At 43.9% G+C, this 14379-nt stretch overlaps 1 protein-coding gene across 1 annotated transcript in view; it reads left to right on the top strand.

Annotated features, from left to right (window-relative positions):
• The first annotated feature begins 6512 nt into the window (after nucleotides 1-6512).
• Nucleotides 6513-14379, top strand: part of tpp1 (tripeptidyl peptidase I) — a 45060-nt gene continuing 37193 nt past the window's right edge. The window contains exons 1-2 of the mRNA XM_038776323.1: nucleotides 6513-6631; nucleotides 6778-6864. Of these exons, the coding sequence (XP_038632251.1) occupies nucleotides 6621-6631; nucleotides 6778-6864 (98 nt within the window). The 5' untranslated portion in view covers nucleotides 6513-6620. The remainder of the gene's footprint in view (nucleotides 6632-6777; nucleotides 6865-14379) is intronic.

Raw genomic sequence — 14379 nt, 5'->3', positions numbered from 1 at the left:
GCGTGCAGGTACACGGGCAGTAGAGAAGGCAAATGATATGTTGGTCTTCATAGCTAGAGGATTTATAGGAATAAGGATGTTCTACTCCAGTTGTATAGGGCATTGGTGAGGCCACACCTGGTGTATTGTGTGCAGTTTGGTGTCCTTATCTGTGGAAGGATGTTCTCGCTATGGAGCGAGAGCAGTGAAGGTTTACCAGGCTGATTCCTGGGATGGGACTGTCATATGAGGACTGACTAAATCGAGGGCAGCACAATGGCGTAGTGGTTACCACTGGTGCCTCATGGCGCGAGGATCCAGGTACAAACCCGGCCCGGATCACTGTCAGTGTGGAGTTTACACATTCTCCCTGTGTCTGCGTCTCACCCCCACAATCCAAAAATATGCAGTAGGTGGATTGGCCACATTAAATTCTCTCAATTGGAAAAAAAGAATTAGGTACTCAATCTTTTTAAAAGGAGTCACTAACTCAGTTCAGGTTACGTTCATTGGCATTTAGAAGAGTGAGAGGGGATCTCAGAAACTTCTAAAAATTCTAACAGGATTACACAGAGTAGAGTTAGAAAGAATGTTTCTGATGGTGAACTGGGGGTCATTGTTTGCGGATAAAGGATAAACCTTTTAGGACTGAGGTGAGGAGAACTTTCTTCACCCAGAGAGTGGTGAATGTAGAATTCACTACCACAAAAAGTTGAGGCCAAAATGTGTGATTCCAAGAAGGAAGTAGATATAACTCTTGAGGCTAAAGGGATCAAGGGATATGGAGGGAAGGCGGGATCAGGGTATTGAACGCTGATCAGCCATGATCATAAGGAATGGCGGAGAGCACTCGAAGGGTCGAATGGCCTCTTTTTGCTTCTATTTTCATTGTATGTTTCTATGTAGCTGCATATAGATTATCTGGCCATGCTGATTTACCCTCCAATGTGATTCCAATCATTGAATTCACATTAAAATGAGTCTTAAAGATGTGTTATGATTAGGTTATGCTGCATTTCACTTTAAAATGTATAGATTGGACTATTGCCATTTTTTTAATAGGTTCTAAAGTAATGTATATTCAGCAGTAGCTAGTAAATTTTATCTGCCGTTGTAAATTAATTGATGTCTCTATTAATCTCTCTGAATTAATTTGACCAATGAAGCCTAGTCCATGCATATACTAAACCAAAAGTAGGCAAGTTATATAATCTGGACAATGAACAAGCATATACAAAGTACGTGTGCTTTTTTAAAAAATATTTTAAGACACGTATATAATTTTAACACTTTCAAGAAGAAAAGCAACAAAGTAAATAACAATCACCCAGCCAACGTGGCTTACAAACATAATTCCCAATCCCCTTTTCCTACTAACTATTTCCCACCTGAAGGATCTTGAGATTTGGAAATTTTTATTCAATTCAATTCAGGGTTACCGGTTCTTGAGCATTGCTGAAACTCAGTAGAAAATCAAGTTTAAAAACTTGTCAGGTGCAAATAAGAATAGTTTTATTTGGAGTTCATTGGTTACAACTTGAAAATCATTTAAAAGGTAGTTTGTAGACAATTTGCTTTTCTTCAAAGAATCACAGGAATTATCTTCTGAGACAGTAGCCTGAACACAACTTTAAAAGTCAAAGTCTGAAATCAAAGTATGAAAATGAAATATGAATACAGAACTCTTTTCTAATTCGCTTTCTTTACTTTATGGCTCTTTCTGTCTCTCGCTCTGGCTCTCTGTCTTTCTCTCTCTCTCTCTCTCCACCTCTCTGCTGTTCCTTTCTATCTTTCTCTCCTTCTTTCTTCTTCCTTTCTGCCTCTCTCCTTTCCTTTCCTTTCTGCCTCTCCTTTCCTTTCTTTTCCTTTCCTTTCCTTTCTTTTCCTTTCCTTTCTTTTCCTTTCCTTTCCTTTCTTTTCCTTTCCTTTCTAAAATGGTGGCCAAATCATCCATGGATATACTATTTCATATCTGTCTTAAGCGATCCGATCACACCCCAATATAATCCTAATTGGTTTGGGTTAGACTCAAACACATTTGATTTGATAACAAGCCGTCCATCTTGACGATGTAACATTACTTCCAATTGTTGCTTGTCTGCAACAATGGAGACCTTGTGTTATCTCATCATACTATGCGAGGCATAATTCCGAAAATATAATTCAAACTGTCTTTTAATGTTGGAATCAAATATATATATATATTATATTTGATTCGATGTTTTAACTGTCCATTTATTAAAAACAAGGCAACAGTCTAAAATGTTTCAGCTATTATAATCGTGGGATGTGATTTACTCTAATCTAAAATGGCGTGAGAATCATGCAATTTGTTCATCTTTATTCCTCGTTGCCATGGATTCAACCCTTGTCCTTGGAAAAAAATGTAATGTTCTTATCAGACTTTTGTGTTTTGCAAACTCATGACTGAGTTTGGAAATTGTATGTTTCTTTCATTTTAAAACTAGGAATTAATGTTTATGCTTTAAGCAGCTTTTTACCTATATTAAGTGTATTTGAAATACCTGGCTTCTACACCACCTCAACTAACCCCTCGTGCCTCCCTTTCTTCCCCACCCCCCTCCTGCTGACAGTTTCATTTTCCCCATGGAAGTCGATGAATGGCTCCCACCTCTGGGCGAACCCTAGCATCGATCCCCTTTATGGCGAACTTAATCTTCTCAAGCCTGAGAAACCTGGCCATGTCACTGACCCATACCCTCGATTTCAGGGATTCCGAGTTCCCCGGTGCCAATAAGATCTGTCTCCGGGCTACCAGGCAGGCAAAGGTCAAAACTTCAGCCTCTATCGCCCCCTGGACTCCCGGGTCTTCCGACACTCCAAAAATCTGGACTCTGAACCACCCATACCTTTGGTACCTTTGACACCACATCGGCAAATCCCTGCCAAAATCCCCTGAGCCTTGGATATGCCCAAAACATGCACATGATTTGAGGGCCCACCCGCACACCATCCACACCTATCCTCCACCCCTTCAAAGAACCTACTCATTCTGGGCACAGTCAAATGTGCCCTGTGGACCATCTTGAAATGTATCAGGCTAAGCCTGGCACACAACAAGGACAAGTTGACTCTACTCAGGGCATCCTACCATAACCCCACCTCTACTTCTCTGCCCAATTCTTCCCTCCGCTTTCGCTTCACCTCCCCTACGGGGCTCCCTCACACTCTTATGTGCTCTTTATAAATTTCCGAGACCTTCCCCTCCCCCAATCCTGTTTTTGACACTGTGTCCTGTATCCCCTGGGCAGCAGGTGCGGAAAGGTCAAAACCTGCCTCTGTACAGAGTCCCTTGCCTGCAAGTAATGGAACCCATTCCCATAAAATACGGATGCTTTAAATAATAGAACATAGAAAAATTCAGCACATAACAGGCCCTTCGGCCCACTATGTTGTGCCGAACCTTTGTCCTAGATTAAGAACAAATTAATCTACACCCAATCATTCTACCGTAATCCATGTACCTATCCAATAGCCGCTTGAAGGTCCCTAATGTTTCCGACTCTACTACTTCCACAGGCAGTGCATTCCCTGCCCCCACTACTCTCTGGGTAAAGCGAGGTGAAGATGGTTTAGGATTAATTGACACCTTCAAAAGGAAGCTGAAAGACATCAAGAAGGGATCTGAAACTATATCAGTTAAATAGGAGTGAGGATTGTAGAAATAAAGGTGCTACTTGATTTTTCCCCCTCGGGTAGTAAAGGGACATATTTATTATTTCTTCAGTGTGTAGGAAGGAGCCCATGATCAAATAGTCAGATCTGGAGAGTGCATGGTTAAGCATCTGATTTCTTTTAAAACAGACTTATTTTGTAGTTTTGTTTTATTTTTAGTATAGAATTAAGATTTTAAAGTGTAGCTTTTTCCTGAGTACAAATTGTGGGCAAGAAACCCTCAACTGCATATACCAAGTTAGTAAAGACACCATAGTCCCAGATGACCATAGGCTGCTTTCCCCTTTGAGGGGGAGAGCTGATTGGTGGTGATTTAACCTGAGGATCGCCACACTTCAGGCGAGGGACATGATTGAGAAGGCGGGCACTTCATGAATAACCTCAGCCAGCACGGAAATTGAACCCGGCTGTTGGCCTTGTTCTGCATCACAAACCAGCTTTCTAACCAACCCCCAAGTTATTCCCTATATGTTAATTGACGTATGTATTTTCTAACATCCGCATATCAAGAAGACAGGTCTGAGGGAAGTTTGCAGAAGAAGCATCAACTGTTGCAGCTCCTTATCCCAACACCAACCAAAATATGAAGACCTGCCATTTTAATTGCTTAAAGATTGCAGAAGGAAATTACTTTGCATGGAAGTTTTTTTCATAACATCTGGTTTTTAGTTTTGGCAAGTCACCAAGACTATAACATATCATCTCATTCTGAAAATATTCTTCTGAATAGTCACAAGGAACCATTACACTTGTTTTAAGCCTGTTTTAAAAAGCCAACTTTCTGTAAAGGATCTAATAACCCTAGTGGATAGATTTCAGTTTATTTGAATACTTTTTAAAAAGATTTTTTGTATATTTTTGCTATGTTTTTTTCTGTAAATAAATGCAGAATAAATTGTGGTCTATCTAAATATGTGTTGTATGATGTCTACAGTAATATGATAGCTTGCCTATTCCATATGCAATTAAGCTGGTTGTTTAGATACTGTAGTTACCTTTTATACTCGCTCTTACCTAAATTCAATTTGTACCCCGAGAACGTCCAGAAGCGCTGGGGCAGCTCCATTATACTTTCCACCGACATGTTCGGTTCCGAGATATACAACAGCGTCTAAGGACACTATGTTCCACCAACATCACCACCACCCCTCTCACTATCCCCTTCCACAGCACCAAGCTCCTTAGTGCAAATGCTCTATAGCCAATGCAAACATCAGCTGTCTCGTACACCGGTGCAGTGCAAAGTACCCAAGTTCATGCTGTTAGTGCAAACACTCCATCAGCTCCTTACACAACAGCCGCACCCACACCACAAACCTCAGCCCCATCCCATATCTCTCCAATACCGCCATCAAGTAACCAGTCTACCGAATGAACTAGGATTGTTTTCACTGGAAAGACGGAGACCTGATCAAGGTCTACGAATTTATGAGAGGCACAGACAGGATGGATAGTCGGAGGCTTTTTCCAAGAGTGGAAGTGTCAATTACAAGGGGGCACAGGTTCAATGCGAGATGGGGAAAGTTTAAGGGAGATGTGCGGAGTAAGTTTTTCACACCGAGTGACGGGTGCCTGGAATGCATTGCCAGAAGATGTGGAAGCAGGCACATTAGCAACATTTAAGAGGCATCTGGATGGGTACATGAATAGGGAAGAAATAGAGGGATACAACCGGGTTAGGGAATCACAATCGGCACAGGCTTGGAGGGACTGTACCTGTGCTGTACTTTTCTTTGAGATCACCTTTCATCAAAACTGATTTCTCATTGAACAAGAGGACAAAATTAGTTGGGGTGCAAAAGCAAGTTGTTGAAAAGAGAAGTCTAAATTGTTTTTTGAGGGAAGTGTAGGTACTTAGAGGGAATTTAAATTTGCAAGAATTTGTGTTGAACTGAGTAGGCCACCATGTGCAGGCTGCTATTGACCAAGCGGGTAATGAATCAACTTGCAAGGTAAGAGGATTGTGGGCCATGGAGGAATTTAAGGAGACTTTACTTGGGATGGGGGGTCGTCAATGTCAAATGCACTGAAGGGTTCAGTACCCAAAGCAAATTCCAGATTTAATTTGGTGCACATCTGGACTGTATGGGAGTCCAGGTCTACCCTAATCCAACCTGGAATTGCCTGACACCGGTCCTGCAAATCAGCGGGTAAATACAATCTTACTCAACGTTGGAGGAGGATGGGGTGCATGACCATGTCAAGGAGCACAGCTCCTTCATGAGGTCCTGATGAGTCTTCATGAGGCTCTGAAAGCTAGTGACTCCAAACAAACCTGTTGGACTTTAACCTGGTGCAAGACTTCTTACTGTGCCCACCCCAGTCCAACGCTGGCATCTCCGTATCAAGGCTATGAGGAAGATGTGATGTGGAGATGCCGGCGTTGGACTGGGGTGAGCACAGTAAGAAGTCTTACAACACCAGGTTAAAGTCCAACAGGTTTGTTTCAAACACGAGCTTTCGGAGCACTGCTCCTTCCTCGGGTATCTGGAGGACCTCTCCATTCACCTGAGGAAGGAGCTGCGCTCCGAAAGCTCGTGTTTGAAACAAACCTGTTGGACTTTAACCTGGTGTTGTAAGACTTCTTACGAGGAAGATGAGAAGAGAAAAAGCTTTACCTAGGCCCAGAGCTGGCAAACTGAAACAATGCGCCTTCTGCTTATTTTAAAGGGGTACATATTTTATCCAGCTTTCATAGTTAACCCAAAACAGTTGCATTTTGAAAATATTTGCTTGGGAATATATATGTTTAGCATTTGGGCTGAATTGAACAGCTGCGCGACATTTCTCCATTCGCCGGCTCTGTGTCCCACTCATATTGCAAGTATTGCAGCAGTGTTTCCCGGAAGTAGTTACACAGCAGAACCACTGAACTAAGTGCAGAGGACATCGCTTGTGCAGTAGCGCCTGGGACGGATTCGTGTCCTCGCTGACCGCTCTTTACAATGTTAGCTAGGTGAGTGTCGCTCTGCAGTTGGTTGTGTAAAACCTGGACACGGGGATGACTGAAAAAAAATGATCTCGAAGATAATTGTTTGCGATGAAAGCATTTGTAAACTGCAAGCCACTTCCTCTCGTTAAATCTCCGTTTGTTTGGAACAGGGGATGTTTCTTGCTGGCCATTTGCATTTCTCGTGTACTGATCTCCTCCAGCCGTGGTGTTTTCCTTGAACCAGATCAAAATGTGAGGTGAGTGCAGTAGATTTTATCTCGTTACTGCTTATTGAAGCAGGGCTTTGTGCCAACCCAATCGAATTATTCCTCCTGTACTGTAAATCCCTCTGATTTTCCATTGACTTTGACCAGTGTCTGTAATTCTGACTGATGCATGAGAGCAGTTTAATCACTTTCCGCACTTCAGTAAGTCAAAAACTCGAGCTGATTTCCTACTGTAGGCCGGAATCAGTATGGCGTGGGCAATGCTCCCAAAACCTAGCTCCACTAATCCTTTAGTGTGCATGTTCTATTGATATCCTTCAACCTTTAATTTTCCTGTGTAAGTTTTGTCATTTGCATTTGTAGTTCAGGTCTTCCCATTAACTATCGCCCAAACCTCTGCTCATGCAAGTTGCTGAATAATTTACCTGTTGCTATAACGATGCATTATAAATTACATTTTCGCTATCAGTTGCTAAATGCATGAGGATCTCTGAAATGTCCTGGTGTCATGTGAACATCCTTCTGTTTAATATAACTTCTGCAAACTGGTAACCTTTCCTCTGATTGCCACCTTGGTGTGGTGGAAAGGCTTGAACGTTCCTTGATCCCGAAAACAATGTTGGCTGGAGTCTTACATTCCTGGCAGGGTCACCCAGGATGATGAGTTCAAAGGGGAGGAGCCAGACAAAACTTAAGTCTTCAATGGCAAATCAGGCAGAAGATACCCGTATGGTAGCAACGGCTGCGATGGCGGACGAAGGCTGCAGGAACAGGGAGAGATCCTCAGTCATCGAGGTCCCCTTGCCACTGGAACTGGACCTACCGTCTGTCAAGGACTGAGTGCCTGCTGATTTGCAACAGCGTACCCACATTAAAATAACAATCTTTATTAGTGTCACAAGTAGGCTTACATTAACACTGCAGACACGGGGAGAATGTGCAGATTTCGCACAGTGATCCAAGCCGGTAATCAAACCTGGGTCCTGGGCTGTGAAGCAACAGTGCTAACCACTGTGCTACCGTGCACACCAGGCATCTACCTCTAGGAAACTAGCACACGCACACACAGCCAAGCCCTGCAGGAGAACATTTCAGCAGCTTTCTTCACAACTGAACAGCCCTCTTCAGAGTCCACTCTCTTCACCCCCGATTGGGGGGGGGGGGGGGGGGTGGAAAGTACTAGAAAAAGTGCCGTAAAAATAGTTTGTTCCATCCCTACCCTGGCTGGAAAACTGCATCCAGCAGGGTCATCTACTCATGGTCAGACAATCAAAGTTAAACTCGATTTCAATGGGAGATGTCATTCTAGGATCGGGCTTATCAGCCATGTGAGAACCCACAAAACCCATGACCAGTAACACACGTGAACTGCTATACACGTTTGCAAATGATCGCCAAAGAAGATTCTCCTTATTTTATTTATAAATTGCAGTCTGGAGAACCCATCACAAGTAAAAAGAACTGAGCTGCCCATTTAGTGCCGTTAACTTTGAGCACTGCATCTTTCATTTGCAAATGCTGGAAATCTGAATAAAAACAGAAATGCCTCAGCAGGTTAGACAGGATCTGTGGAGAGATTGACATAAGGGCTTAAAGCTTCAGTTCTCCAGACTGTGTTCAATTGATGCTTGGCTCGATTCTGTGAAAGTCCTGACACGCTGATCTTGGTGGGAATTGTCTCCCAACTCTGAGGTAGCGCCGGGGACTTATTACATTAAATGCAGGACAGAGGAGGCCATTTGGCCCATCGTGTAGGTATTGTCTCTTCCATATGAACAATTCATTTGTTGCCAATCTCCCTGCAGGACTTCATATTTTTCCATTTTGGATAAAAGTCTAATAGCTTTTTGAATGCATCAATTGACCCTGTCCCAACACAGTATATTCCAGACCTTAACCACTGAGTGCATGAACATGTTTGATTTTTCTTGTATCGCTTTTGCTTCTTTTTCCAATTACTATAAATCTGTGCCTCCTCGTTCTTGATTCTTACACAAGTTGGAACAGTTACTCCCTATCTACTCTGTCGAGACACCTTGTGATTTTGAACACCTCTATCAAATCTCTGCTTCTCTTCTCTAAGGAAAACGGTCTAACTTCCCACATCTATTGATGTAAATGAAGTTCATCATCCCTGAAACCACTCTCTGCAGCCTCTCTAATGCTTTCACGACCTTCCTAAAATGCAACGCACAGAACTGGATGCAGTACTCTAGCTGAGGCTGAAATAGCATCAAATTCAACAGAACCTCCCTGTTCTTGTATTCTGTGCCCCTATTAATAAGCCTCGAATGCTGTATTCTTTATTGTTCTGACACCCTGGGCTAGTGTGCGGTCAATTCCAGCCCCACTTGACCCGGGTGATCATGATGTCTCGCAAGACCTTGCGAAGCATTCCAAGATGGTCAATAATGGCCTAGTCACATCACCGAGTCGGGTGCGTCAAGGCTGTTCGATCGCACCAAATGTCTTTCTGAAGTTCAGGCTTTAGTTTTGATACTACTTCCTTCTAGGCTTGAGTTGGTTTTCTCTGGCATGGTTGTCTACTTTCTCTGCAGACTCCGTCATTTCAAGTTTGCAGCAAAGAATGTGCCAGGTACTGACTGCTTTCAGAATGATAGAACAGTTCTCTCTCCTCAGCAGCAGGAGAGAGAGAGCATTCCTTTCACTTCCACAGTCTAAACACCTCTGCCCAGTTCTCTCAGAAAGCAAACACAGGAACCAATCGCTGACTATTGTCAGGCAGAACACTGTCCCTGGCCGACCCACTGGTTGTCAGTTAACCAATCGAACAACTCCTTCCAAAGCTGGTTCCTGAGATCCCTAGGAGTCTGGTTTCTCCTTTCCGAATGCAAAACCTGGGAACACAGTGTCCTGGCAAGCAGACTGCTTCAACTTTGAATCTCCTGCTTAAAGGTGTATCCCAATTATGGGTCCATGGGCCAGAATAATAGAAATAAAATAAAATAAATGGGAACAAAGGAAATACACGGGAAGGACTCTTGCTGCCACCAGGCCCCTCTACTCTTACATCCTCTTTAGAGTTGCATCCTTTATTTTATATTATCTCCTATAGTTCTTCCTCCCAAAATTAATTACTTCACATTTCTCTACCTTGAATTTCATCTGCCTCCTGTCCACTTATTCCACCAACTTGTCTCTGCCTTTTGAAATTCTGCACCATCTTCCTGATAGTTCACAATCCTTCCAAATTTGGTAACATCCAATTATTGTGAAATTGTGCCCTGTAAGGTCACAATTAATGTCATTAATAGGTCATTAATATATGTCTAAAAGCCAAGTGTCCCTATACTGACCCCTGAGGAACTCTGCCACAAAGCTTCCTCAACCCCGGAAAACATCTCCTAACTACTCTTCTCCATTTCCTGTTACTCAGCCAATTTCTTTTCTTATATATAAATTTAAAGTACCCAATTATTTTTTCCAATTAAGGGGCAATTTAGCATGGCCAATCTACGTAACTTGCACATATTTGCATTGTGGGGGTGAGATCCACGCAGACACGGGAGAATGTGCAAACTCCACCCAGACAGTGACTCGAGACCGGGATCGAATCTGGGACCTCAGCGCTGTGGGCAGCAGTGCTAAACACTGCACCACTGTGCTGCCCCACTCCGCCAATTTCATAGCAGTACTACTACTGTCCCTTTTATTCCATGAGCTATGACTTTCACAAGTCTTTTCTACACTGCTGTATCAAATGTATTATGTAAGTCCATCAATGGCATTGTCCTCATCAACCATCTATGTTACCTCTTCAAAACACTCCAGCAAATTAGTTAAAACTGATTTTGCCTTAAGAAATCAATGCTGTTTCGGAGGACCCGGGAGTCCAGGAAGAGAGAGAGGCTGACGTTCTGGCCTTTGCTTCCCTGGTAGCCCGGCGATGAATACTGTTAGCGTGGAGCGACTCAAAGCCCCCGAGGGCTGAGGTATGGCTATCGGACATGGCTAGCTTTCTTGGCCCAGAGAACGTAAAGTTCGCCTTGAGAGGTTCGCTACTAGGGTTTGCCCGAAGGTGGCAGCCATTTATTGACTTCTTTGCAGAGGAGTAAGCGTCAGCAGGGCAGGGGGGGCGGCAACGGTAGAGTAGAGTAGGGGGATATTGAGGCAGGTCCGTGCGTGAACAGAGCTGTGGTTTGCACTATGTGTCTTGGCTTCTTTTTTTTTGTACTGTACAATGTCACTTTTTCTATCTGTCTAAAATACCTCAATAAAATCGTTTGCCAAAAAAAATCAATGCTTAATTCAGATGGATTTGTAGCACTTACCTGGATAGTTACCAGGAAATGTTGGGCAGATTAAAACCTAGTCTAAACATTGGGTAACTTAAACAGAACACTCTCCCACCCAACAAATCTCTGCCACTGACCCTCAGACTATCCCCCCCCACCCACCCCAAACCAATTCACTTCAACGGGGCTGGTTTAGCACAGTGGGCTAAGACAGCTGACTTGTAATGCAAAACAAGGCCAGCAGCGCAGGTTCAATTCGGGTTCCAACCTCCCCGAACAGGCGCTGGAATGTGGCGACGAGAGGCTTTTCACAGTAACTTCATTGAAGTCGACTTGTGACAATAAGCGATTATTATTATCAGCCCCTGGCCACTCGTCAACTCATCGCACCACCCAGACACCTCATTGACCCAGCCACCTCACCTCTTCCAATCCCTTCTCCCCACTACCACCACCCACCCCTCCATTTGCGAATCACACTGGACCTTTTAAGCTGACCATACGGGAGCTAGTGCCATAAAAGGGGGTGTCCAGTCTTCCCTGTGTTGCACGTTTTGCTACGGGTGCAAAACGCGTTTATTGGAGTGTATTAACTTGCCTCTGTTAAAGGCCGTGTGCTTAACACTACTAGGCTCTGTATATGTATTTTTCAGCTCAGGAGTCGCCAGATGCCGTATAGACACCTCACAAATATTCCAAGGTCAGGTTCAAAGTAATAAAACGATACACCGATTAGTAAGTTCCAAACGATCAATATTTATTATACAATTATAATAAATACGCATGCACACACTAAGGGACTAAGCTATGACTAAACTAAGCAATCAGAATACTTAACTAAACAGGAACAGGCAAGGTCAGGGAGCGAGGCCTTCGTCCCGGTCTTGGTCTGCAACCTTCAGAAAGCGTGCTGGTCACTGGGGGTCTAGCAGGCTTGGTTCGCGTAGCGAGCGTCGTATTGGCACTTACAGTTCGGCGGCTGGTGCTCAACGGCTGGAGTCAGGATACACGTTGGAGTTCTTGGTCAAAGCCGGAGCACGAAACAACAGACAGGACCATGTGTGGGGGTCTACTTTTATAGGGGTCCCCAATGTCCTTGCCTTTTCCTGGGCGGGCTTTACCTTCAGGTATCGATTGGATCGCTTCCAATCGATATCTTTTGAATTCCTCCAATGTGAGGGTCTCTCCTGATGGTGGGGGCGGTTTCTATAGTGGATACTTCTGGTGCCGCTCTGTCTGGACATCCACTCAAGTATCTTATTCAAACCCAAATGTTGCCATTGTGTGTGCCTAGATCTGGACTGCCTCATTAGTATGTAAAACGTTCTGCCATTATCACCTACGGTTTGAGATCTTCCACCTGGCCAGAAACTGGTTTTGCTGCTTGCAAAATGCTAATGAGTGTTTGCAGGCTGCTTGCCTTGGCTAAACTGTTTTTCCCTGCAGTCTTAGCGATTCTCCATTTTGTTTAGTTCAGTGTCCATTTTAGGTGGCTACAGTGGCTACATTCCCTCCTTGTGATCCTCACAATCAAAATATTGTGAAGGATCACCTATGTACGTTGCCTCGAGTGCATCTGGGTTGCCTTCTTTGTGTTCCCTGACCTCGGCAAGCTCCTGAGCGTCTACTCTGTCCTTAAACTATGGGAAGAAAAATTTTTTAACTGACATCTCTACTTGGCGCTATGTCAAAGGGGACATGCATTACCACAAACGGGAACCTCTACCTACCACAATTATCCTTATCTTAACTTAAACATTTCATTACAGACTAAACCTCATCCATTCATACCACATCACATAACATTTCCTGACTCGGCAGTCGAGTTCAGGACAATATAATACATGGGTATATATTTTATTTTATTCACAGTGCTTTATTCATCATGGGGCAAAGGGGATTGATGAAACCGAAGATAGGAGATTGAACTCCATAGACGGTTGAGGGGCAGGAACGGGAGGCTCTCCTCTTCCACTTCCTCAACCTGAGGGTCTGTACAAGTATGGCGAGGATCGCAATCACTAGCAGTGATTCAATCACGTATGACATGGAGTACCATGTCATAAATTTTGTGCACCAGGTCTGAACCTCACTGATCAGAGCTGAGCACTGGGGAGTTGCTGTAAGTGAAACATTTACAGTGGGGGTTGTGGGGGAAACGTGTCTTGCTTCCACACATACAAATATAACATTTAAAAGCAATAAGTGGGCTTCCATCATCTTCTCTTCGTTCTCCTTCTTTTCTTCCTCCTGTATGGCCGATCCTTGCGGTGATCTCTGTTTCGTCCTTCGAAAGCTGTGGGATCAAGCACAGTATCTGTCAATACAGCTTAATATCCGTACTTGTTAGTGTATCTGTCTTTCAATTCCAATTGACCCATTAAAAATGACTGGCCAAGTCACACCCTGTGACTCCCCTCATTTTTTTTTTTCAAAAGCGAATGTAATGAACACAATACACCTAACAACTCTCCTCCTGCGAGCCGTCTCGCAGGCTTTGCTCATTTACCATCCGAATGTTCCTGGATGTAAATAGCATGTGGGATGCCTTTACTATGCCAGACAAACTAAGGGCTGCCTAACGAAAAATGAAAACAAATTGGAAACAAAAGGTCGAATGGGTTGCGTATGGGCCGCTACGGGTACGATTTGAATGGGATCCCCGGGTAGGGCGTGCTGTGCCATACCCGAGCTTGGCTGACCAAAGTGGGTTCTCAGACAGGGCGGGTCCTCAGTGCCGTTTGTCCACTGCCTGAGTAACCTGGAGTAAACGGGCAAGAATGTGTTTACCATGGATTTGCAGCCTCTATTCGCCGAATAGAGGGGCACCTAAAAACAAGGGAGCCAAAATGCTCCTTCATCTGAAAACAGGGAACAAGTCGTGAACCGTGTCGGTTCACCAGAGGATACAACTGAAGTTCTCAGAGGTTTCGGCAGACAAACTAAAGTGCGTGCGAGGTGGTCGCAATCCTTACAACTGAAAAGATCTCCAATCAAACGGTTGGTTTGCGAACCGAAGTTCTCAAAGGTATTTGCGGACAAGCTAACGGGTGTGTGAGGTGGTCACAATCTTTTCAGCTGAAAAGATCTGCAATCAATCTCTTAACATATTAACAAACAAACATAAACTGACAAACAAACATGCGTGCAGGTTCCATCAGAAAGGACATCGCTTCCCTCAAGCGGTTCCTATTCTACATCATCTGGACACCTCACTTTTCCTCTGTCTCTGTGAACAGGGTCACAAAGGGGTTGCCGTATCGGGATTCAGACACCGTGTCGTCCTGCT

This window comes from Scyliorhinus canicula, chromosome 2, assembly GCF_902713615.1.
Source record: "Scyliorhinus canicula chromosome 2, sScyCan1.1, whole genome shotgun sequence".
NCBI classification, from domain to species: domain Eukaryota; kingdom Metazoa; phylum Chordata; class Chondrichthyes; order Carcharhiniformes; family Scyliorhinidae; genus Scyliorhinus; species Scyliorhinus canicula.
This window is presented reverse-complemented; position numbering and strand designations above follow the sequence as displayed.